Here is a 26,518-nt window from a genome sequence, read left to right as displayed (position 1 = left end):
ATTTTACATTTCAATAATATTGTCCTAGAACCAGCTATTAGACTATTAAACAAATGAGAAAATACTTATAATTTGAAGAAAAAATGTGATAGCAAATAGAAAATTATCATCTATTAAGATTTCAGGAAGATCTACATTATCTAAAGCCATTCTATAATTTTATTCATATATTTTGTGGAATTCACATATCTTATTCTTACAGCAAACATAACACTGTAGGCCACAAGAAGCTGCAGTACTATTGTTTAATTAGCAGCAAATTAATATTTTAAATCTGGTATATGGACAATAAATAGTCTGCTTCTTTGGATGTGAATGTTTAAAATGTAGTATCACTGCAGCTTCATAATGTGATTGCTATTTTACAGAGCTTATACACACACAAAAAATATGATCTTTGTCTATATTTTATACAAATACAACAGTAGTTTGTGAATACATTTTAAGTACATGATATACACGATAAGCCACTTGATTTCCCAATATTACAGAATAGCAATTTTAAATGCAATAAAAATATACAAAATTCGGCCTGGAATGCAGATTTTTTTCTTTTCTATTTTGACTCAAAATTTTATCATTAGAACATTTTTAGAATACTAGTCCAAACTCTTTTTCATTAGCTAAAAATACAATTTCAGCAGTCCAGCTTATGTTCAGGTATGATGCAATCCGTTTCCTAATGGATTCCCAGTTTTTGTTAAATTCAAAGGGCTGTTAGTAACATACAGCATGTTCTTCACTCCACACCCTATTATAAAGCCCACTTTCCATTCTGAGTTACAGTCACCTTGTGGACAAATGCTGGGTTTGTTCTGGTAACATTTGCATGTCCGAGATCTCCTTTTGCAAGTGCACATGAATACATTGTGGTGGTGTAAAAGTTTAAAGACAAATTAAGTCACAGTATAAAAATATATTGTACACTTTTACACCTAATGTAGTCCTTTTTCTATGGATAAAAAAATACGACTGCATGAGACAGAGAAGTTTGTAGCACCATGAAGAGTTGTAGCCCAAGTTACATTAGCAGCATGATCCAACATAATATTGAAGGAGTGTTTCTGAGAACATAAACATTCATTCTGGTTCATCTGTACCACTGAAGCTTATACAATGAAGTGTTTTATACATTAGCAATAGTTCTGTGTCATTTCTAGGCTAGATAACATCAAAAGACACTGCCTTCCATCCTCAGAGGGTTGACAACATCATAGAAAGGCCCTAAGTGCAATCTCAGTGTGCCTTCACCATTGCTGCTCACATGATCTTCTTTTCTATGATCCCAAAGGAGCTGCCTATGGGCTTTTAGCACAAAACTACACAACTTATGTAGATCTGTGTGATCACAACAGACTATCTGTGTTGTAGACATGGCTGCTGACACAGTGTGAGAAAAACAAGACAAATTCAACTTAGGCACACATTTACCAGAACTAACAGCCAGCCATCGCTAATGACGAATACTAAACATTTAAAAGATCTCCTCCAATGTCACATGGATCTCAGTAGGCTAGAAGCAACTTGGGTGAACTGGTATTTTTTAACTTACGTACTGGGAAGACAGTGTGCTTTGAGACGCGTAAACCTTGTAAAAAAATAAACCATTGTAAAACCTTATGAAAAGACACACACTGATTCTGTGCAATATAGCAAATTGATAAGAAAACACTGTAAAAATGTACCTGTTTAAAATACCATCTACCATTTTTGTACACAAAGCATTATATATCAAAGGCCTACATATATATCATCTAATGGCACTTGAATTATAATAAGTCTTAAAATAAAAGGCATAACCTATAAGAAAGTTTCTGTAAAGGTTTAGATTCATTTTGAAAGTGCTATATCTTGTAATATGTGTAGTATAGAGGTTGACCAAGCTCTATTTTTTAAAAAAATATTGGCCTATAATATGTGTATTGCTCACTAGATGAACGATCCTGAAAATATGTACTCTTTAACATTCATTATTAGCTTAATAAAGCAATCGGCTCTGGCTCATGTTTCAGTCAGTATATGGTTTTTAAAAACCGCTACTGTCCAAATTAACACAATATATCACTATATTCCACAAATGACTAAGAAAAATAAAGCACAAGCAACAAATAGGCAAAAATACACATCTTGAAAGAAACATTAAATGAAATAAAAAAGTTGCACACAGAGTGATGCATAATCAGCCAGGACAACTGAAGTTTTAAAAAACTGAACGTGGTAATACGATTTTAAAATGAAAGTTTTGACAGTGATCGATAACTATAAAGGTACTTGTATACATCAATGGATAGCATTGCTTACAGTGCCAAGATCCTTCCACACTCACACTTCCGTGTTTGGTGACCTAATTTGTACACACATGTGGAAGTGAAACTGAATGAGGTTCAATATCTTGTCTGAGGTCCAAATTCTAAACTACTTTTATTTAATGTTAATCCCTTTTTTTTTTTTTTTTTTTTAACCAAGCTAAGGCACTACCAGAAATTTCAAGGATAATGATTCTGGCCACTAGAGAATGAAAACAGCATTGGCAATATTTATTTTTAATCATATCTTGTTGACATAGAAATAAACAATCTTTTTCTAGGAAAAAATGCCAATTCTGTGTTACATCCTTGTTAGAACATTGTGCAATTCAAATAAGCGAGTCTGCCTCATCTTTAATAGAAATTCTCTCAAAAAGGGTTTAGTGACCACTACAGTCAATTTTAAAGACAAATTAGCTGAATTCCCTCTTACTCTGAAGTGTTATTTCAAGTCTGTGGGGGCGGGAACAGGCAAAGAGGTGTACACATGAAAATTAAGACTCCACAATTTTAACACTGGTGCCCTGAAAGATGTGCCTCCATGTATTTGAATTTCACGCAGGGCAAGATTTAAGTGTGTGTGTGTGTGTGTATATATACATATACACACACATATATATACATATACACACACATACATACACATATATACATATATGGCGCTATTCCCCATTTCCAAAATGCTTTACTTAATAAATCCTGGTACTCCCTTTTTTAAATTAGCAGTGAATACAGCCTACTAAGGCCAATGTCTCAGTTCACTAATTTGATAACTTCTTAAGTACATTTTAAACAGATAAAGTAGTGCTTCCACACTTGCTATTTGTGATTTCTATTTAAAAATAGGTTTTCTATTTGTGCTCTGTCACCAATTTTTTTCCTTTTATATGGTGATTAAAGCAATATTGAACACTAATCATTCAACTAAAGATTTAGGTAAGCAATCTGTTTCATAGAAACTAAAGGAAGCAGTAATGAAGCAGAGCGAAAAGCCTACTTTCAGAACAAATATTCTCCTAACTAAAAGCTAGGAGCAGTTTGAGAAATTTAAAAATGTACTTCCTTATTAACATATATAATTTTAATGCCTTTGGAACACACATTTTTAATAAATGTAATTTTTCATAATAAAATTTAAATACATAAGTATAAAAACTACTGCTCCTAGGATTAAAAAAAATAGGAGCATGATAAAATATCAGGAGTCAAAGCTCCTTCAGAGAGCAACTTTGATTCTATGAAGTGCGGTGTGTGTGTGTGTGTGTGTGTGTGTGTATTATATATATATATATTGAAGCCCCCATTTACATTATTACAATTTACATTTCTCCACAAATTATACTACTCCCAAATATTTTAAATAACGTATTATATTCAGTAATCTGCACTCATTTTTAGAAATTCTTGGTAAACATTGCAATCTGCAGTGATAACTGGCCCTAGAAAAAGGAAAGAAGTTTCCATATAGGGCTAATGAGTGCTCAGAAATATTTTTGTTTTTTTTAAAGAGATATATACTCTTCTAAAAACCTCCCACCCTTGCCCCCATCCCCAGTGGAGATGGTCCCAAAATAAGGTGTTAACAAGTGCTTAATAGATATGTTTCTTAGGTTAATGTCCCAACTGACCCTTAGAAAAATATATTAATTAGACCTTTAAGAAGATTATGTTGGTTGTCTAACGTGAGGAAAAGCCTATAATTATTCAGTGAATATAATATATTCTCAACTGTTACTTTCATGTTAACCAAGACAGGTTTGTTTTACTTTACTTTGTTACCCTCTACAAACTCAACTTATTTGCAACACTCCTATCATTTCCCAGAGATGCATGAAAGTGGGATTTTACTGTATATATTTCTAGTCACTTAAAACTTTGTGGTAGTTCCTCAGGTAGTTTTCTAATGCATTTCACTTCAAATTCTCCATCCAAAATATTGCAAAGACAGATGGATTCACATTGAATCAGGAAGATAACATGGGAGTAGGACTGTTGTTTTTGTTTTCTGCTTTTGGTTCTTAAGGGAAAGAAAAACGTATCACATTGAGCAAGAAATGATATAAGCGATATGCTTTTACTTTACTTCTAAAAAGTCCAGTTTTTAACCCTGGCTACAGGGGCCATGATCCCTAGACAAGTTCCCAAATGTAACCATGTGCTTCACGTCTATCTTCCTGCTTAGAAGTCTGTCACCCACAGAGGCTGAGTCAATCCACTGTGGGATAAACACACCTCATGGCTGCAGTTCCACAATGGCTCCAGATTATGGACTAACTGTGGACCAACAATGAAAATAAATTGCTGGCTGCACTTGACCCACCCCTTGGATGTGAAAGGTGGAAAAGATTAAAGAGATCTACCTATATATCGACTCTGAAGACCCCAATGCCATACACTACTACTATTATTAAATGAAAAGATAGCATGTTAGGAAGGATGAAACACAACAAAATATCCCGTGTACTAATTTAGGGCCAACTATTAAGTGACACGAAATGCCATGTCACCTAACAAAGAGTCTCTTTTTGCTATAAATACTGATGCTTTGTGTTTAGGGTTTGTTTTCCTTAAAGGCTCATAATAAAGATGGCAAATATTTTAGCCAGACAATAGCGAGTCTTCAGAATATACTGATCTGAAATTATGGTGTATCTAACAAACATTTGTTATCTTCCCAAACTGGACTCTTAATTCATTTGAAGCACTTGATTATTAATCCATTTAGAAGCTAGTAAGAAAATTTAAACCCTTGAGTTATTCACAAACATTTTATACAATTTACATTCTATTGCTAAATTTTTTAATGAGCCAGATGTCAAAAGGTAGAGCCACTGTTATTAGACAAAAATGAAAATTTTAAGATCTAAAACTAATTTGAAAATGGGATTTGTAAAAGTTTACTACTAATAATGGCTTTCCTATATGAAAAAAAAAGTCTTAAAATATGACAATTGGCAGTGAATCAGGACAAAATACCCAGGTAAACTTAACTGAACACAAATGGTTCCAAAGCTCATTTTAAAAGCTAGTTTCTATTTTATACTGGCTTAATGAAAATTTGTATTATACAAAAGCAGAAATTTTTATACTGTTTTAAAGTAGGCACTAAAATAAAAATGGTCATCTAGGGCACGGCTACACATACATTTCTGTAATGAATCCATGTCCCAGAATCCTACTGAAAAGCTTGATGGAAACGTGGGAGGGTGGTACTTGTGCTTAAACTGCTGGTGAAAGCTGCTGACAGTGAGTGCAGAGACCCAAGCCCTATAGTGTTTGCAGGATCCTGAAGATCCTGTGTTTGTGGGGGGAGCTGGGAAACAGAAGAATGTGCTTCTTCCTGGGAATAGCTCATTCCAAGGCTCCCCACTGATAGAGGATTATAGGGAGGACCATTTAAAGGTATGAAATTAAACAACTGAGAAAAATCCAATGCTGGTGTGTTTAGGGGGTCACTGATGGAGATAGAGCTTTTGGATAGGGAGAGGTCTCCTGCACCATCATCTAGGGACCCAATCTGAGGATCCAACCCTAGCTTAGATGATGACGATGCTTGAGAATCTTGGGATGAAGAGGGCACGCCACCTTGTAACTCCATCAGGTAACTCTCAATTTCCCCCTTTAATGGCTGTTCTTTTTCAGGAATAGAAATTGCATATGAGGTAGAACTGAACGGATATTTGAAAGAAAGGTGGTGAGAGGGATGAACAGTGTCCATATCTATTGGGCATGTCATTCCCAATGGTAAAGTTGTGATCATTTGGTGGGCAGATCCCGAGCTCTGCATGGACTGAAATGGAGTGTTGTAGAGGTTTAACTGCAAAGTGTTTGTGAATGGCTTTGATAACAGTTCACTGGAAGGTAAGGACATCACCGGAAGGAGCTCGTCTTTTATAGGCACAGACACATTGCAGGTAAATGGGTCGAGGAAATCCACTGGTTCTGTTTTGACCTTCAGAAGCTCTTGATTGTGACTCTTCTTCATATGTCGAGTCAGGTGATCCTTTCGCCCAAATCTCTGTGCACAATACTGACAGAGGAAGTCCTTTCTTCCAGTGTGCACCACCATGTGTCTCCGGACATCCTTTCGGGTGTAGAACCGGCGATCACAATGTTCGCACTGGTGCTTTTTTTCTTTAACCCCACCAGACGACTTGCCTGCATGAGATTTAAGGTGCTCCAGAAGCACTCCCGTGCTTTCAAAAGTTTGCAAACATACCTTACAGGTGAGGTCACCACTTGTTGCGGCATGCAAGGCCAAGTGACGTTTAAATCCAAGCTTGGTATTGTAGTTCTTGCCACATTCTTCGCACTTAAACGTCTCTTTGTTAGGGTCGTGCGTATGGAGGTGATTCTTCAGATGATCTTTCCGGTGAAACATTTTCTCACAATAATTACACTTGTGGGTTTTCTCAGGAGAATGAGTAGCCATGTGCCTTTAAACACAGATATAATCTATAAGTAGTTATTATGACAAAAATGGCATGTATTCACTTTTCAAATGGAAGCTAAACTACTATGCTAACACAGAATTCCCTTAGTAATGGAAACTGTTTAACTTAATATATACCACAAGGATAGTTAATATACCTAATTACTGCAAAACTTGAGCCATTTAAGTTGCCACTTTAGTTTTTGCTGGTTTCCAGCTATCATTACAAAAGCAAATGAGCAAGACTGAATATACTCACGTAAACGTCCTTACCCTTTTCTTGTTGTAATTTCTTTCTACAAATGGAAATTCTACTCATTAAGCATTTTATTTTAAAAAGTCCAAAGACACTAACACATAAAAGTATGTGATTTAGAATACTAAAAACTAACCAATGTCTAATCTACTTAACATTTCCTCTTTGCAAATTAGCTGAAAAATGTGTATACAAATACATACGTTTACAATGGCTTCAAACAGCCAACATAAGAGAAAATATAATCTGAAAGACAAATAGAGTTTAATACCTTTGTAATTTGTACTTAGAAACAAAGGCCTTGGTGCAGTCTTGTTGTATGCACTTGTAGGGCCTCTCTCCTGTGTGAGAGTAGGAGTGAACCTTTAATTTCTCAACACTGTTAAAGGCCTTGTCACACAGTTGGCAAGGAAAGTTTTTTCTTGGTTTGGTTTCACCACGCTTACGTTTCCCTGAAGGGACTTTCTGGGTATCTCTTACTTCTGACAAATCACCAGGAATGACAGTGGCCATCGCAGCCTAAACCAGGCCTTCTTGTTGGACACTTGGGAACTGCCCAACTCCACTAAATGATATAGCTTTAGGTGGCTTCTCAAGTTTCATGTGGTCGTAAAAGAAAGCAAAAAGGGACTGGAAAAAAAAAAATAAGAAACAACTAGTTTGTAACTAAACTCAATTTTTAAAAATTTTATTTGCTATGTGATGCTTTTGAATTAAAAAAGAAACCAATAAAATGGATTCAGCTGGTCTAATGTAATATCATCACATTACATTAGAAACCCCATAGGTTTCTTTATATTTGTCAGAATACATAGAAATGCATTGCTCAGAATGAACAGTTCATACATACCCTGAAATTCCACTTGACACATGTTTTACTTAGGCATAGTAGTAGTGATTTCAGGAACTCTCATGAAGCATCAAAACATGACTCTAAAAAGTGGCATTATTAAGCTTCAATTTTTACAAAAGATGAGAGAACATAAATCTGACTAAAAACGTTTCAGCAAATATTTCAGTCTCTAAAAATCAGTTTGATTTGTGCATGTCAGCTCTAGTCAGACTGCATTATAGGAAAACAGAGATAAGCAACTGAAAACTCTTTTAGGCACCTTGTGAACCATTGAGTCTGTGGAAGAGGTACTTCACGGAGAGACACTAGAGGCCTGAAAGAGTTGAATGCACCACCCGAAGTGATGCATTATACCAGTGTCATCATACTCTGAGGGATTCCTGAGTCAAGAATAGAAATGATTCATCTTTCTAACAAATACAAATTCTTCAAATAGTAAAACCTTTTGATGTTTTATTAGGTGAAGAGCATGGCTCTTTGTCATTTTGGGAGAAAGACATGGTTAATGTAATTTTCCTCATCGTTTTTCACATCACAAAAATTTTAGGCACACAGGTTTAGTAGGTAAACGCGTCAGCAGGCATCCCCGAGAGCTGAGGGCATTGGCCTTTGGACACACCTGCAACCTGTGTGCAGCAGACCTGTGTGGACTTCTGACATGGCACACAACACATCACCAAAGAGGTGTTTAAGGTTGGTAAAAAGGTGTGTCAGAGTTTCAATTTGTTATTGGTGCTGCGAAAAAGAATGAAATGTACATATGGTACAGCAAGGAGTATATCTTTTTAAACAAAAAATTTAAAAATGAATTAAAACCTTTAAAAATTCATCGACAAAACATAGTAAATATTATCGACTCTGTTTCTAGGGTAAGAAAACCAGCTCCTCAAAGATCCAATTCCTCAACGTTTACAAAGGCTAGTTGAGTGATGTACTTTTTTTCTTTTGAGACAGAGTCTCACTCTGTCACCCAGGCTGGAGTGCAGTGAGGCAATCATGGCCCACTGCAGCCTTGACTTCCCCAGGCTCAAGCTATCTTCAAGTGCCTCAGCCTCCCGAGTAGCTGGGACTGCAGGTACATGCCATTATGCCTGGCTAATTATTTTTTATTTTTTGTAGACACAGGGTCTCACTATGTTGCCCAGGCTGGTCTTGAACTCCAGGGCTCAAGCAGTCCTCCAGTCTCAGCCTCCCAACGTGCTGGGAATATAGGCGTGAGCTACCACACCTGGCCTGTGATGTACTTTTAAGAAACCATAGAAATAATACCTGCAACCTCTTTTAAAACCAACTTCCTTATATCACCTGTGTTTTGGCACCAGACTGACACTGACACTTGCTGTCCCAAGCTACTACCAAGCTACTATTAGACTGACTTTCACGGATTCCAGTTATACTTTCCCAGGAGCTCTAAATACCTACATTTTTGTAAAATTAACTGTATGTTACAATAGGTCTAACTGTGTTTTATGTAAAGGCTGTTTCTAAACAGGCAAAATACAGCAATTATCCACTCACTTGATTAACATAGTAAGGCATATGGGTAAGTTCATCAGCACTTGCTTCAAGTGTCTTTCTTTATTGGGTAGATAACAGGCAAGGCCTTTGTGCTATTCAAATGGTCTAAAAATCTGCCTTGCTGTTTAAAAGTGACATTAACACAGTGCAACTGACATTACCAACAGTAACATATGTTCTTTTTGTTTTAGATTTTCTGGATCTCAAGGACTTCTTGCTCTATTTCTGTTATATTCTCATTCAAAAGCTAGCTCCTCTGCCTCCCTCGGAAATATCTAAACAGCTATTCTGCTGTGACCAGTAATGACACTGTAAACTGGTATAAGGCATTCTACCAAGGCAGGAAACAAACCTTAATTTTCATTATTTGATTTCCTAACCTGATACTTTTATGCATCTATTTAGAACATCGTGGGAAACAAGTTGATCATTTCCCAATTGCAGAATCTACATGGAATGCAAAGTATCTAAATCCCTGCATATAACTAATATCTGAAAATACTTCAAAGACTGGTCATATTTGCCATTGTGTTATAAAATCCAACCATAATGGGCAAAGAATTCCAGTTAAGAAAAACAACTTCTAAGTTATTAAAAAAAATTATTAGAAGTGCACCAATATGCAATATACAAACATTTGATTGTTACTAAAATTGGTGATAGTCAATATGGAGTAACAAATGAATTCTGTTATCTTTGGATGTACATACTGAGCAATGAAGATTGCACTGATTTCAAATATTACACTTTTCTAAGACCAGCTGAAATTTTTTCATTGCTGATAATACCTTTTTATTTTAGCATATTACAAAACTCAAATTAATTATCATAGGTGCATTTCAAACTATAGGATAAGGTTGTGAGCTCAAAATCTAATAAAAGATCACATTCATAATATGCATATCAGTCAAATACTTTAAAGGTGCATGCATAGAATTATAGTGATTTTTAGTTCAATGCATACCTGATTACAGATGGAAAAAGCCTCAGACTTTGATCTTAGCCAGTCCCATTGACTCTTCGTGGAAGAGAGTGGAATCCAATCCTTCCCATTTTGGCCAATCTATGGAAAAAAAGTGAAAATGGACTATCCTCTAAATGGAACTGGTATGTAAATGATGGAAAATACAGGATAAAAGAATTGCAGTTTCATGGCACATGCTTACATTCCATACTCTGCTTACGAGTCATGCATTAATTTTCACCAACTACATATGTTTATTAGGTCTAATCACATTTACATGACCAAATAAATGCATAAATAAAAAGTATTACCTAGATAAATAGCAATTTGTGATGCTGAATGACTCCCCACTTCTTTCCCAAATTTATTTATTTCTAAAATCTGACTTACCTACTGAAACAGATATTAGGGCTACTGTTTATAAATCAAATGATCAAAATTTTATTAAGTTTATTAATATTATGGAAGTGACAATCTTAGGCCCCTTTCGGAGGGTACATCTGGAGCCACCCAAAGAACAACAGGCTCCCGGTGAAAGCACTCACGCCCATACTGTGCACACTAGCACAATGGGGGCTTTTCAGAGCTACACTTTTGCTATCTGCAACACCTGCCAATTTATTTTTCAGGATGCTGCAAGGATGGCTGAAACGTAGCAACAACTCTGCACTCCTTAGATTTCAAAAGCATGCAAGAGAAGTTAAATATAGATTTGCTACAGAAGAAAGGGGTGTTAGGAAGAGAGCATCATTTGGTTTAAGAGGTCATTGTTGAAAACTCTTAAAGTAGCTTATAATGTCTATCAGTAGTATGATCATTAGTAGACTGAGATCACACACAGAAAAAAATCTGTTAATTCTTGATCGTACAAGTAAACATGAAAAGAATAATGGTCAAAAGGCAGAATAATCTAGAATCACCTATTGTAGAGGGCACAAGGCATGAGAGATCAGTAAACTCAGAGTATTTTAAAGATGAACATTCAGATATCATGATTATAAAGGGATAATTAAATCAAACAGTTAACAGATATGTTAATGACAGGTTAAATAAAAATAACTTTCAGATTCTTAACACAAATCTAAAAATGTCCCCTGTAATAAAACTTCCATACTTAAAGAATTTGATGATGTCTCAATAAAGTATTTAATAGAAGGCATTCAAGCATCATTATAAAAATGCCAAGGGTATATCTGAAAGCAGCATTTTTTTATAGTTTAAAAGACAAGAAAAGCAAAAATTTAGACCTATAAAAGATATTTTAAACATTAAAGCAAAAGCTCCATTGTTTTGTAAAGCACAGGACATGCATAAATGGAAGAATGGAATTCTGCACATCAAAATTACAAAATAATAACATTAACTTTGTACATACTTACTTGCCCAGGGCACATACTGAGTTTTTTGTAGGGTAATTAAGAATATGAAAGACCATTTTGTGTATTAAGTTATTTTAAGAATATAAATACCTGACACGTGTGGAGTGTTTTCATCTCTATTATCTCCCTGGAATTCAATGAATCTGAGAGGTGGATGTGTTTACCATCATTGCCATTTTAAGGTGAGAGGCCCACAGAAGATGAACAACTTGACAGCATATGTGTGATAAAGAAGGGATGAATGCCCTAAAACCGCGACTTCACTTTTATTCTACTGTTTTCTATGACAAGGCAGGTTAGCAAACCAACTTGCAAGTGGATAAATCCTGTCACTATACTTAAAAGATCAAAAGAGGGGATAGTGCCTACTTTCTCTTTTAGAGCTGCCAAATATCCAAAAGGAAATAAATTTAAGACTTAAAAAGTTTAAAAGATAGTTTATAAAGGCAGTTTTAAATAATTTAAACAACTGTTAATGTAAAGTAATAGCTAATACATCTGTCTGAGTGGAAAACGATTTGGGTAGAAACAAATTGAAAACCCAAGTTAACTAGTAAACAATAAGTTTATGTATTTTTTCCTTTATTCTCCAATCCATATAAATTTCATTGCATTCTCAAATACATTCATAAAATCTTTATTTATGCTTATTATTCAATGGCATTTTACAATAAAAATCTTTAGCATCTAAGTATTTCAATACAGTTTAAAATTATGTATATTGTGACATATTCCAATAGTCTAGAAATCACCCATGCTGTGTATTTTACAGTCTAAAATAACACAGCCAATCATTTTACTTTATTTTATCCCCAAACATAATCTTGAATTTCTTAATTTCCCTAAATTGAACCTATTTTGAGTTCTTATGAGCTGCCAAATAATTTCAAAGTTCTGCTAAATATTTCCCCCCAAAAAAGAAAGCAGGACTGGTTAGAAATTATTCTTTGGACTGATATAATAAAAAACATACAGTTTGTATTTATGTAATCCTAACTGAAAAGTTAGATAAAATTATCTGTATATTCTCTTGTATAAGATTAAGAAAAACTTAAAAAGCACCAGGAGTACTATTCTGTAAAGTGCAACAAAACTTGGTTTTGTACTCATGTTTTTCTTTTCTACTTAAAAAAACAAAACAAAACTCATCAAAGATTGGTTATTGTGCTTTTCAAGTGATGAAAATTCTTCTTTGCCTTGGTCTGATGAACTGTGAACCAAAGTAGAAAATACATACACCCATTTCAAATCACTCTAAGATGAACAGCCATTCAGAATACCCTTCTAGGTTTTGTTGGTATCAGAAGAAGCAATTTTTTCCAAGGCAACTTTGCATACACAAACAATAGAGAGAGTATGGCATGTTTGTGCACACACACCCAGGTTTATCTTCCAATGTTTTACATTATTCTAAAACAGTGACTCATATAAAAAACTAACAAGCAAAAATGAGTCATACATCAGAGGGTCTACTAAAATCAGTTCCTATGAGATGCCAGCAAAAGAATAGGCCTGTATTAAAACTGCTTCTTTATTTTAAATTCCATAGTTCTGATAATCATTTTGCTAAGAGCTGTGAATTTTTTCACTTACCTGCATCAATAATTATTTCATATTTAAAAGTCAAACATAGATTTTGCTAATTAAGGGCAAATACCATCAAGCATCAAAGCTTTATTCTCCTGTATGCTTACAAGATGCCTTTAGTAAGTAATTCAGATGTCAAAAAATTTCCTTAAAACAGGTTTTTCATATAGAGTAAATAAAGTAGGTTGCAAAAGGAAACTTACCAGTTCTTAATATTGTAATTTACATGTATGAAACACAAGAGAGTTTTGAATAATGTGAAAGAATCTATTACTAAGATAACCCAACTGAAGGCAGTCAGTTTTGAAGTAAGGGCAACAGTATACTTAGAACATTTTTAAGAAACAACTTCAGTGTTTCTGTATAATTTGTAAATTTTTATAGCATTCACTTTCCACAGGTCTGTAAAATCACTTATTAGTGAAAAATAACAGGAAAAAACTATCTTATAAAAACCTAAGAATGAAAAATCAACTGCAGACGGTACAGGGGCAGAGAGGTTGTGCCAGTTTTATTCACTGTTGTTTCCCACAAAAGGCAGTTAAAATAACTGTTGAATGAATGAAAAAAATTAAAACAGGGCCAAGTGCTTACCAGCATCACAATGACCTACAGGCTTGCTTAGTCATCGTAATAGACATAAGACAGAATTTACAGTTGGCCCTCTGTATTTGTGGGTTTTGAATCCACGGACTCAGCCAACCATGGATTGAAAATATTTTTTAAAAACTGCATTTGTATTGAACATGTGCAGATTTTTTTGGTCATTATTCCATATGCAGTACAGTATAACAACTATTTACATAGTATTTACATTGTGTTAAGTATTATAAGTAATTTAGAGATGATGTGAAGAGTTCATGGCAGGATGTGCATAGGTTATATGCAAATACTATGCCATTTTATATCAGGGACTTGAACATCTGTGAATTTTGGTATCCCAGGGAAGTCCTGAAACTAATCCCTCATGGATAGCAAGGGACAACTGTATATATCTATATTCAAGTCAAAGATAATGTAGTATGCACACAATTTGGTCCAACAAATTGAATAAGCTAATAGAACAGTATTTTTTTGAAACTAAGCAGCTATTTGAAAAGTCTTAAGATTAAAACAATAGCAACTGTAATAAAAGGTTATCTAAAAATACTTATTTTGCCTCAGAAAACAAGCATTCTCTAATCTTAATACTAAGAAATCAACTAATACAAGTAGGTAACATCAGTCTGGCTCCCATTCCTAATAAAAATTTCCAAAGTGAAAACATGCCTGATGCCTGCATTAGTCCTTGGTATGGTGCAGGAAGGACGAGACTCTCAGTTGGGGCTGCTGGTCCCTACAGAGGGTAACAGAAAGGAGCTGGAGCAACTACTGTGAAGCAGGAGACATAGCCAAGACATGCACCTAACTCTCCTGAATTACAGCAGGTCCCAAATGCATTTTATAACTGGATTGTGGAAAACTACAGTATTTACTTTCCTAAATTAGATGTCATAGTTAACTAAAGTTAATCAAAAATAAGGATGCCCTTTTTGAATTACTGTGTTTTATATTTTTAGCTCATTTTGAGCAATCATTAAAATATAGTTCTAGGACATCTTTTTGAAATTTACCACAAAAATTAGCCTTAATGATGTTTAGAAATGTCTCATATTTAGTATACAGATAATAAAAACTAATTGAGAAGTGAGAAGTGAGGGGAAAAATGGCATAACTTTTTGTCTGTAAGAACCAACAGGAAAAAGTCAATGAATTCCAAAGTGGAATCAGAAAATCCCAATTATCAGTTCTCTAATCTGTACAAGTAGGATGTTCCTTTTCAGGCCACTCATTTTCTAGAGTAGCCAGAGAGGATGAACAGATAACCCAATGAAGAAGGAGTATCAAGTAAATTTCATCTCCCAATTCAGACATATTTTCCTTGGTTACTTATTTTATAGAGCAAAAATGCCATGTTAAGTTAAATTTTTTTTTCTCTTTTGAAAACTCCCTTTTCTTTTCTTTTTTTTTTTTGAGACAGGGTCTCACTCTGTCACCTGGGCTGGAGTACAGTGGTGCAATCTTGGCTCACTGAAACCTCCAACTCCCAGGTATAAGCGATTCTCGTGCCTCAGCCTCCGCAGCAGCTGGGATTACAGGCACATACCATCATACCAGGCTAATTTTTTGTATCTTCAGTAGAGTTGGGGGTTTTGCTATGTTGGCCAGGCTGGTCTCAAACTGCTGGCCTCAAGTGATCCACCCGCCTTGGCCTCCCAAAGTGCTGGGATTACAGGCGTGAGCCACCATGCCCAACTGAAAGCTCCCTTCTAATGATACATAACTTAGAAGCACTTCATTTTAACTGCTATGTGGGGTGGGGGTGGGGGGTTCCCTATGATTGTGTATTTTTATCAAAATAAAAAGACTTAAAAATACAATGGGTGGTATAACACTGAGATATTTTCATTTTCTTCACATAGGGCTATTAGTATTTTCAAAGAGGAAATGAAAAAGAAATTGTGCAAAAGGGAAGCAATGATGCCTCAGAGAGCAAAGAAGGACAATTATATCTGAATGCAAAGTAAGATTGCTTAATCAATACTCTATTTTTAGATAATTTCCCGTGCTTTTTTTTTTTCTATAAAACAGTCCCAAAATATTGGTGATCTGGGTCTGATTACAAAGTAGGTAGCCCACAGGTCAGCTCAATCTGAAAACTGCATGTATCCCAAATTGTGGTAAGTTATTGATCTTATTACCAGTAACTGCTTAAGTTTCTGGGGGTACAACAAAAATGTTTGACACCAACTATAAAAATGTTCACAATGAAGAACCCTAAACATCTGGAGAACATGGCTCCATTCATGTATAGCAAATTGCCTAATGCTATTAAAATCGCAAATACAGAATAATCCAGATTTCATATCTGAACTGTCAAGCACCCATACTGAATCTGTCTATAAATTCAAACAAAAAGGCAGACATCAGACACTTTATAAGAAAAGTGCTAAAGAAAGTAAAGTTTTACTTAGCTATAAATATAAGCTTTACTTATCTATAAAAGCTCAAGCAGAAATTAGTTTTAAGCCATCTCAAAGTAAAGTGTACTTTAAAGACAGGCTTGTGCTATGGCATAAATGTTGTGTATGTGCTGATGCTTGAGTAGCACTAAAAAATGTAATGAAAACAGAATTCATGGCCTGGTTCAGGTCTGCACATACCATCCATCTGTCCTCCCTAAGTTATGCTCATGTGGATGTCCAGGATAAAATCACTTCTAGAAACAATCATTTCTATTTATTCCCACATAGTTAAGGGTAAACAGGATCAGTTCTAGGCAAAACTGTCATGTCAAGGGTAGCCGCGCTCTCCTCTGCCTCCAGAGGACCCCAGGTACTCTCTTGGCTGGAACAATTAGAAGAGATTTGTTATCTATATTCCTTGACCAATTCTATTTGATCAAGAATGACCTTGAAAACCTTATCTCTCTGAACCTTTCACTCTTAATATGGACTGGAAAGCTCTTCTTGAAATGACCTGTCTGACATGTCTCTCCCCCAGCGAGAGTAAATTCATCTGCAGGGATGCTATTATTCATCCTCGTATCCCTAGCACCTGCTCAGCACCCTAGCATGTAGCAGACATTTGATAGACATTTGCTGAACAGAACTGTGGTCCCTTTAAGGAAATTTCAGGAATCAAAGCTAGCAGGTAAATATGTTTCAGGTCTCCTGAAATTTCAAATTGATTATAAAGCAAGCTCAGAAGACAAGCCCCAGAGAAATACATGGTTAGTTTGTTTTGGCAGAGAGGTAGGAACTTAGGGAAAGCACCACCACCACCTGGGAGTCCGTACTGCTTCTGTGTCCCCAGGAGAGGCGTCACCTGCTTCGGCAGACCTCAAAAGCCAGGGAGCCTCAGGCATGTGCTACCCAGAGCCCGCCAAGCACGGATACAAACCTGGGTAACACTCAGCCAGCCTGGATGTTTAGAACACTTCTGCTCTAAATGTCCTGTTCCATAGCTCCTTAAGCACATGGAACCTGTATTGATCATGATTTATCATTTAGAAATAGCCAGTGAAGTTCTATGGGAAGGAAAAAGGAACAAAGTAAAATTCAAAATCTTTAAAAGAGGGTATCCTTCATGTGAAAATAAAATGTGAGGATCATGTTTAAAATACCAGAGAAAATTTTCAACTGACTACAGACATAGGACAATAAAAAAGGAGAAAACCTGCATAAATTTAGTTTGGCTAAGTAAAAACTAGTCATTCTTCCTTTTTCTAGCTACTAAAAAACAACTTCATTGAAAACAAGTTTAAAAACTACAGTAAAGTAGAAAAAGAAAAAAAATCCATAACCCCTAACACTAAAGATTTTTATAGTATACAGATAGCTGAAATTTTTATAGTATACAGATAGCTAAAATATCTATAGCATACAGATAGCTAAGATTTTAATGCTAACAGTGTTGATGCTTAAACCCATAGAACGTTGTTCTTATAGAAAATTTTAGCCTGATTAATTTGTGTATCTTTGATTTGATTGTTAAGCTCTGTTCATGTATCTTGTGAAACCCTGCCCAAGGCCTCCCTTCCCCCATCTGCCATCAGTGAAGAGTTCAGGAGCCCATCCCCTGGTATCTGTCACAGCACCATTGGTTTTTTTCCAGTCTCCCAGTCCTAGGGCTGGGGGTCCTGGCCTCTCAACCTCTACCCTATCTTGAAGGTCGTACTGACAGACTTACCTGGTACCAAATCCACGTGTGCCTGGATTTCCAAGTATTGCTACACCTTGATTCTGTGACACTGAGCTGCGCCTACAGGTTGGGAAATCTAGATGCTTGTGTGTGTCCTCTTCCCAACAATGCTGGCAAATTGCTATTGTTGCACTGAGTTCCTTATTCTAGCATCTGCCCCATCCCTGTGAGCAAGTCTAATCCCCCTCTCCACCTGCCCATAGGTAATAGGATCCCGCCCAGGAGACAAAAAAAAAAAAAAAAAAAAAAAAAAAAAAAAAAAAAAGACATAAAGGCAACATGGGATAGTGTATCACTGTGCAAGATTTAGAGAAAGAAGAGCTTAAGAGTACATCTGTGGGCTATCTGGGGAACAGGAACAAATTAAGTTTTTACAGCAGCTATGTGTTTTGTGCAAAGAGAGAGGAAGATTGCTCCTTGCTAGTATTTAAAGCCTCCCATTTGACCATAATTATTACTGAAGTCCTGATCACAGTACATACTGATAGACCCTAAGATCGTAAGTGGCATGCTTATTATGTGGCATGCTTTTCAAAGCTTTTAATATTATATCTTATAGTATTTAGGAACTGGAATAATTAATCACTTTGAAAGTCATGCCATATAATGATAAAAGCCACCTACCTGAGGCCCTGCTCCAAACTCTAGCAAGGCAACCTTATTAATAGACCGTCACAGAATGAAGCATTCTGGGTGCCAAATACGGCCAAGGCAGCACCAAGAGGCAACCTAAAAAGAAAAGAAGAGTTAGTTTTAAATTCCAAAAGTCAGGCCAATCTGGTTAATGGCATATGAACCAAACTGCTTTTAATTCATTATCATTTATTCACATTCTTTGCACTTTATTGAAAAATGTATCTTAAATCCTGTTAAAAACGTATAGTACATGGAAAAATGTAAAGTACACAAATTAATATCCCTAGATTTATATATTTCCTCCCGAATCACAGTTATCTGGATTATTCACAGTTTTATTTTGATAAATTATTTCAAGTTTACTGTCATTTCTCAAAACTGCTGCTTATTTTCCTTATGTTCTAAACACACCCATTATCTTCTCTGCAACACAGTTTTCAGAAAAAACCTTTTGTGGTGTCTATCTTGTCCTTAACAATCGCTATGGGAGAAATCTTGCCCCATGAGTGCTTTCCGCAGTCAGAGACCAGGCCACCTGTCCACAGAGAAGGGTGCAAGCCACTGAGCGCCCTCAAGCAGAGGCAGAATAAAGAGCCAGGGACAATTTCTGAGCTCTTGAATTAGTCTTTATGATGTGATTATTGCTTGTTTTCAATTAAATTCCCAGGTCACGTCCATCCTCAACGACATACAAAGAAAATGCAAAATGTATTCTCAAGTATTCAATGTTTGCATCCGTCTGTTGGTGCAGGTTATGAAGACTGATCTCTAGGGATATTAACTAAGAGAGAAAAAGAAGCCACAAGTTCTATGCAGAAAATCACCTGCTTCATTTCCCTACAACAGAGGGTCAAGGCTCAATTATACATGGTTACCACTCTACTAAGACGAATATCTGACACTGATGGAATAAACATTACCAACACCTATTATGTATGGTACCAATCTGAATTACTGTGGGTATAGACAGACATGATCCTTGTTCCGTAGGAGCACACAAGTTAGTTGTGGCTGCAGAATATATACCTTTTGTCATGCAGAAGCTCTTTAGTTTAATTAGATCCCATTTGTCAATTTTGGCTTTTGTTGCCATTGCTTCTGGTGTTTTAGTCATGAAGTCTTTGCCCATGCCTGTGTCCTGAATGGTATTGCCTAGGTTTTCTTCTAGGGTTTTTATGGCTTTAGGTCTTACGTTTAAGTCTTAAATCCATCTTGAGTTAATTTTTGTATAAGGTGTAAGGAAGGTGTCCAGTTTCAGTTTTCTGCACATGGCTAGCCAGTTTTCCCAACACCATTTATTAAATAGGGAATCCTTTCCCCATTGCTTGTTTTTGTCAGGTTTATCAAAGAGTGAACAGGCAACCTATAGAACGGGAGAAAATTTTTGCAATCTATCCATCTGACAAAGGGATAATATCCAGAATCTACAAGGAACTTAAACAAATTTACAAGAAAAAACCCAATCAAAAAGTGGGCGAAGGATACAAACAGACACTTCTCAAAGGAAGACATCTGAAACATATGAAATATTTCAAACAAACATACGAAAAAAAGCTCATCATCACTGGTCATTAGAGAAATGCAAATCAAAACCACAATGAGATACCATGTCACGCCAGTTAGAATGGCAATCATTAAATAGGAAACAACAGATGCTGGAGAGGATGTGGAGAAATAGGAATGCTTTTACACTGTTGGTGGGAGTGTAAATTAGTTCGACCATTGTGGAAGACAGTTTGGTGATTCCTCAAGGATCTAGAACTAGAAATACCATTTGACCCAGCAATCCCATTACTGGGTATATACCCAAAGGATTATAAATCATTCTACTATAAAGACACATGCACACGTATGTTTACTGTGGCACTGTTCACAATAGCAAAGACTTGGAACCAACCCAAATGTCCATCAATGATAGACTGGATTAAGAAAATGTGGCACACATACACCACGGAATACTATGCCACCATAAAAAAGGATGAGTTCATGTCCTTTGCAGAGACATGGATGAAGCTGGAAACCATCATTCTTAGCAAACTACCACAAGAATGGAAAACCAAATACCACATGTTCTCACTCATAAGTAGGAGTTGAACAATGAGAACACATGGACACAGGGAGGGGAACATCACACACCAGGACCTGTCGCTGGGTGGGGGGTGGGGGTAGGGGAGGGATAGCATTAGGAGAAATACCTAATATAGATGATGGGTTGATGGGTGCAACAAATCACCATGGCACGTGTATACCTATGTAACAAACTTGCACGTTCTGCACATGTATCCCAGAACTTAAAGTATGTATATAAAAAAAGAATATATACTTTTGTCAAGTTAAGAAATATAAATGTTAAATAAAATCTGCCATAAGGCAGTATCAGAGTGACAAATCAACATTTAAAAACAATATTATATGGTATAAAAAAGTACCACAGAAGGTCAGAAAAGGAAAAGAGTACTATGGATATTTGGTGATTTTTGCCTTAAAAAATGTACAATTAAGAAAGACAAAGAAAAAAGTGTGTGTGTGGTTGTAGGGGTGGGCATGACTGCCAAAAAAGAAGTCAGAGATTAGAACCACAGATGATTAGATTCTAAGATGACCTTCTGGCTACCGTGCAGTGTAATTTATACATACTGTACGAATTCAGATGAGAAAAGTGCCCAATGGGCTGGACTGTTCACACTCATGTACTCATTATGAGATGGATCGAAAGCACTGAGAACAGCAAATGCTTGGGGAGGTAGGACGGGAGAGGGAGGAAAGGAAGTGCTTGTTTGAATGAGACACAGAAGATATGTGTTGGAGTTATCCAAAGCAGAGATGAAAACCAGCAAAAACAAGATTTACTAGGAGAAAGTCCACTTATGTGCCTAATAGTATTAACAAAAAGAGATATGAGGAAGAAAGACAATGATAATTGTACAGCCAACTCTTACAGAAACAGATTCAAGCCAAGTTACTGGTTAATTGCTGATACAGCCTAAAGATCACCTCTATGAGGCAAAATCAGGTAATTTAAGGGGAGAAAGAGCAGAGATAGAACTTTAAGGAGAAGGAAGAAAAATGTGGCAGAAACCATATAAAGATAAAAATGCTAAGAGCTACAGAACTGGCCCATAGGTTCACCACTTAGGCATGAGGACGCCAAACTTCAGCAAGAGAAGTTATTGGGTGGGGCGGGAGGGAGTGAGATAATCGGGGGAGGGAGAATGAGAATGTGTAAATAAGGACAGCTCATTGGGTGATAAGGAAATGACATCCAACAAGAGGATGTTTTCTTTCTAGGAGCTTTGCACCTAAAGAGAAGAGAAAAACAAGGTAGGGGGAAACTCAAGATCCCAGAGGGAGAGACTAGAGAATGCTTCCATGCTGAGGATAAAGAGGTGGGGAAGCAAGTGGGGCATTCTTGGAAGAATCAGGGTAGAATGGGATCTAGAGAAGATGGAGAGGCTTTTGCCCTGGATAAGAAAAGGGGCTTCTTTATCAAACTAGACTTAGGAGGGAGGTATGTTCATCCTGCTAAGTTTTTTGGTAGCAAAGGCAAGAAATGCATGGAGTTTGCTCACCTTGGCCAGTGCTGAGTAGAAGGGTCCTATGTCTGGGAAGAATGAGAAAGGAGAATGGCACTTGGCTAGGGGAAAATATTTGCCTTTAAGAGAAGCACAGGAGTGTCCAGGGTATCCTTGAGGGTTTTACAAAAACAAACGAACAAAACTTGCAATAAAGGATTAAATTGCTTAGTTACTGCCGATGGGAGTGTAAATTGTTGAAACCTTTCTGGAATATATTGTGCAACTATGTAATCAAAGCCATATAAAAGTTAATATATGGTGACCTGATAATTCGTTTAGAAAAATTTAAGCAAAAATAAAAAATATTTAAGTATAAAGATGTTTAAAGTATATTTTAAGATTAAAAATTGATAATGTCAAAAGGAGTGAAGTGTGATATGCATGTGATAGAACAGCTATGCAGCCATTAAAAACCATGCAGTTAAAGAATATTAAATCCTATGGGAAAGAGCAGTTAAAGAGTACTAAGTTACATGGGGAAAGTTATAATGTTAAAATTGTAAAAAGCAGGACATACAGGAAGTATTTACACTATGATTCCAATTTTTTAAAAGTATGCACTTAAAACTAGCTCTCCTTCTCCCAATATTGTTAAATGTACCTAGGTAAATTACAAACAGAAGATTAGGAAGATATAAGCTTTATACTTTTCTACATTATACAAATGTCTTTATAATCTTCACATGTCTTTACAATCTTTACAAATGTCTTTATAATCAGAAAAAATTATTTCACCAAAAATAATTTTTTTTAACAAATGCTGCTGGAAAAGTTTGATATCTATACATCAAGTAAATGAAATTGGAATCACATCTCACACCATATAGAAAACTTAACTCTAAACAGATCATGAACCTAAATGTAAAACCTAAAACTATAAAACTTCTGGAAGAAAACAGAAAAATTTCTGTGGCATTCATTTAGTCAAAAAGTCCTTGGTCACAACACCAAAAGCACAACCCATAAAATAAACACACTGATAAATCAGATTTCATCAAAACATAAAACTTCTCCTCAAAAGACAATGTTAAGAGAATAAAAAGGACAAGCCATTAGAAGATTAGAACATCATCTCTGTGATAAATTACTTGTATCCAGAATATATAAAGAACTTCCAAAACTCAACAATAAAAAAACAACTCAATTAACAAATGAGCAAAAGGTCTGATCAGACATTTCACCAATGAAAATATATGAATGGTAAAGGAGCACACGAAAAGATCACTGATCATTAGGGAAATGCAAATTAATACCATAGCGAGATAATGCTATCTACCCATTAGAATGACCAAAATTAAAAACGCTGGACAGTATCAAGAGCTGCTGAGAATGTGAAACAAATAGAGTTCCTATCTACCATGGACAGGATGGTAAAAATGGTACAATTGTTTTAAAAAAGTTTGGCAATTTATTTAAAAGTTGAACATGTGTCTACCATATGACACAGCATTTCACATTTAGCTATTTACCAAGAGATCTGAAAACATAGGTCTTCACAAAGACTTGTTCATGAATATTTATAGTAGCTTTGTTTATAATAGTCAAAACTAGATGCAACCCAAAGGTCTATCCTTGTGTGAATGGATAAAATCAGGTTTTAGCTGGGCACGGTAGCTCATGTCTGTAATCCCAGCACTCTGGGAGACCAAGGTGAGTGAGCGGCCAAGGTGAGTGGATCATTTGAGGTCAGGAGTTTGAGACCAGCCTGGGCAACATGGTGAAACTACTGAAAATACAAAAATTAGCTGGGTGTGGTGGCGGGTGCCTGTAATCCCAGCTACTCGGGAGGCTGAGGCACCAGAATCACTTGAACCTGGGAGGCTTGAACCTGGGAGTTGGAGGTTGCAGTGAGCCAAGATCATGCCACTGCACTCCAGTCTGGGTGACAGAGTGCGACTCTGTCTCAGAAAAACAAAAACAAAAAACCCAAAACAAATAAACAAGTTGTAGTATATTCCTATAACGGGCTACTAATCAGCAGCAAAAAGGAATAAGCTATTGATACATACATTAACATGGATGAACCTCAAAATAAGTAGGCTGAATGAGAGAAATTGGGCAAAACAAAGAGTACATACTGCACAATTCCATCTATACAAATGTCTAGGAAATGCAAGCTTATCCATAAGGGACAGGAGGCAGATCAGTGGTTGTCTAGGAACAGGAGGTAGGATAGGGAGGGATCCATCACAAAAGGGCATGAGCAAACTTTTAGGAATGACCGATATGCTCACTATGTTGACGATGGTGATGGTTTCAGGGATGTATGCATATATATGTGAAAACTGTAAGCACCCTTTACATATGGGCAGTTTGTACAATATCAATTATACCCCCCAAAACTGTTAAAAAACAACAAAATGGTAGAGTTTTCATATTATAAAAAACAAAATTAATGAGGATGAGAAACTCATCATCATATAAATTTACAGAAGTATGAAAATAAAACTTTCTGCAAACTGATAAACTAAAATCCTTTAAGTGCAATGACTCAAAATGACTAAAACCTCTCCTTCCCATTCAGAGGGAGGGAAAAAAGAGGAAAGGAATACTGGCTTAAATGTGAGTTGCATTCAGTCCTTACTAGAAAAGGATATATGTCTAGGCAGGTTTTAGAGCCACATTCTCAGCTGTCAAACTTGGAGGAAGCCAGTTCGGTTCACCTGTTGCGTTATGGGCTGGCGTATCACACTACATGATTTAAAGGCTCCAAGAATACATCTAACTGGAACTGAGACCTATGGATGATAAATAGTTCTGGGATACATTCCATTTATCAAATACCAAAGGAAGTACCCCCTGAAGTGTTTCAATTCAGCCTCTGCATAGCCTTTTAAAAAATGTTCATTAGCAGCTGCTTTAAAAGAAAGAAGTGCCATGCTAATTGATAGGCTTGCCTTTGATGAATTCAATAAAACAAATGAAGTAACACAGAGGCCAAGATAACAAAAGAACAAGTATTAGCCAGGCATGGGCAGGTACTCCAGGTAGAGGGAGTCACAAACTGTATGGTGGGTCTAGGTAACTTCAGGAGATTCACTGTTTTTGGAGCTAGGAGCAAGAGAGGCAGACTGGAGCTCTGCAAGAGACAAGAAGGGTGAAGGAGCCATGTCCGTGTCATGTCAGAAGGGGCTTAAACTTTAAAAATTATTTGTATAATTTACAAATTATCTTAAGTGTAGGTGCCTATACAACTTGCTTCCCCAACTCCTATACCCAATGCCATTTTTAGATTCTTCAGAAAGCAACCAATCTTTGTGTGCCTTTGTTGCTCTCCAAAACAATTAAGTGGTCATTCTCCTTTCAGTTTCTAATTAGGTTATTTTATTCATTTTTATTTATTTTTATTTTTTTTTGAGATGGGATCTCACTCTGTCATCAGGCTGGAGTGCAGTGGCGCAATCTTGGCTCACTGCAACCTCCGCCTCCTGGGCTTAAGTGATCCTCCTACCTCAGCCTCCCGAGTAGGTAGGACCGCAGGTGCATGTCACCATGCCCAGCTATTTTTTTGTATTTTTGGTAGAGACGGGGTTTTGCCGTGTTGCCCAGGCTAGTCTTGAACTCCTGACCTCAAGCGATCTGCCAGCCTTGGCCTCCTAAAGTGTTGGGATTATAGGCGTGAGCCACTGTGCCCAGCTGGTTACCACTAAAAAAAAAAAAGTGACCTTCCAAAATTACTATTATTACATTATTTTGAGACCAAGTTTCGCTCTTGTTGCTCAGGCTGGAGTGCAATGGCGCAATCTTAGCTCATTGCAACCTCCGCCTCCCATATTCAAGCAATTCTCCTGCCTCAGCCTCCTGAGTAGCTGGGATTACAGGCACGCACTACCATGCCTGGCTAATTTTGTATTTTTAGTAGAGATGGGGTTTCACCATGTTCATCAGGCTGGTCTCGAACTCTTGACCTCAGGTAATCCACCTGCCTCAGCCTCCCAAAGTGTTGGGATTACAGGCATAAGCCACTGTGCCTGGCCTGACCTTCCTAAATTATAAACTCACTTAAGCCTTTGCAGTGTTTGCTGACAGTTAATTAACAAAACGGGGTTCAAATCCATCAATGCAAAGTCCCAGGCTCCTCTTTCTTGAAGCTTCAGCACCAGGATCTGGGGTGGCCCCTACACTGCATGATGACACACTCCTGAGTTTGCCCCCATTCCCCTGGTCTCCTTCCCTACTGCGATACACAGATGTGTTACAGAGAGTAGGTCTTTCCACTATCTCAGGCAGTATAGTTCTGAAAATCACCTTTGCAATGCTACTTTAAAA

The 26,518-nt window shown here is 36.5% G+C and overlaps 1 protein-coding gene across 6 annotated transcripts in view; it reads right to left on the bottom strand.

The window, feature by feature from the left end:
- Positions 1 to 136: 136 nt before the first annotated feature.
- Positions 137 to 26,518, bottom strand: part of PLAG1 (PLAG1 zinc finger) — a 50,368-nt gene continuing 23,986 nt past the window's right edge. Inside the window, exons 2-5 of one of the 6 annotated variants that reach the window (XM_055286366.2) lie at positions 18,663 to 18,767; positions 10,330 to 10,428; positions 7,266 to 7,624; positions 137 to 6,742 (exon numbers count right to left, since the gene is read on the bottom strand). In XM_055286366.2, coding sequence (XP_055142341.1) covers positions 5,482 to 6,742; positions 7,266 to 7,507 — 1,503 coding nt within the window. In that variant the 5' untranslated portion in view covers positions 7,508 to 7,624; positions 10,330 to 10,428; positions 18,663 to 18,767 and the 3' untranslated portion in view covers positions 137 to 5,481. Of the gene's footprint in view, positions 6,743 to 7,265; positions 7,625 to 10,329; positions 10,429 to 18,662; positions 18,768 to 26,518 lie in introns of those variants that run through there. The other 5 variants (XM_055286369.2, XM_055286367.2, XM_063643302.1 and 2 more) reach the window with 5 other exon arrangements.

The sequence above is a fragment of the Symphalangus syndactylus genome, chromosome 7 (genome assembly GCF_028878055.3).
Source record: "Symphalangus syndactylus isolate Jambi chromosome 7, NHGRI_mSymSyn1-v2.1_pri, whole genome shotgun sequence".
NCBI lineage: Eukaryota > Metazoa > Chordata > Mammalia > Primates > Hylobatidae > Symphalangus > Symphalangus syndactylus.
This window is presented reverse-complemented; position numbering and strand designations above follow the sequence as displayed.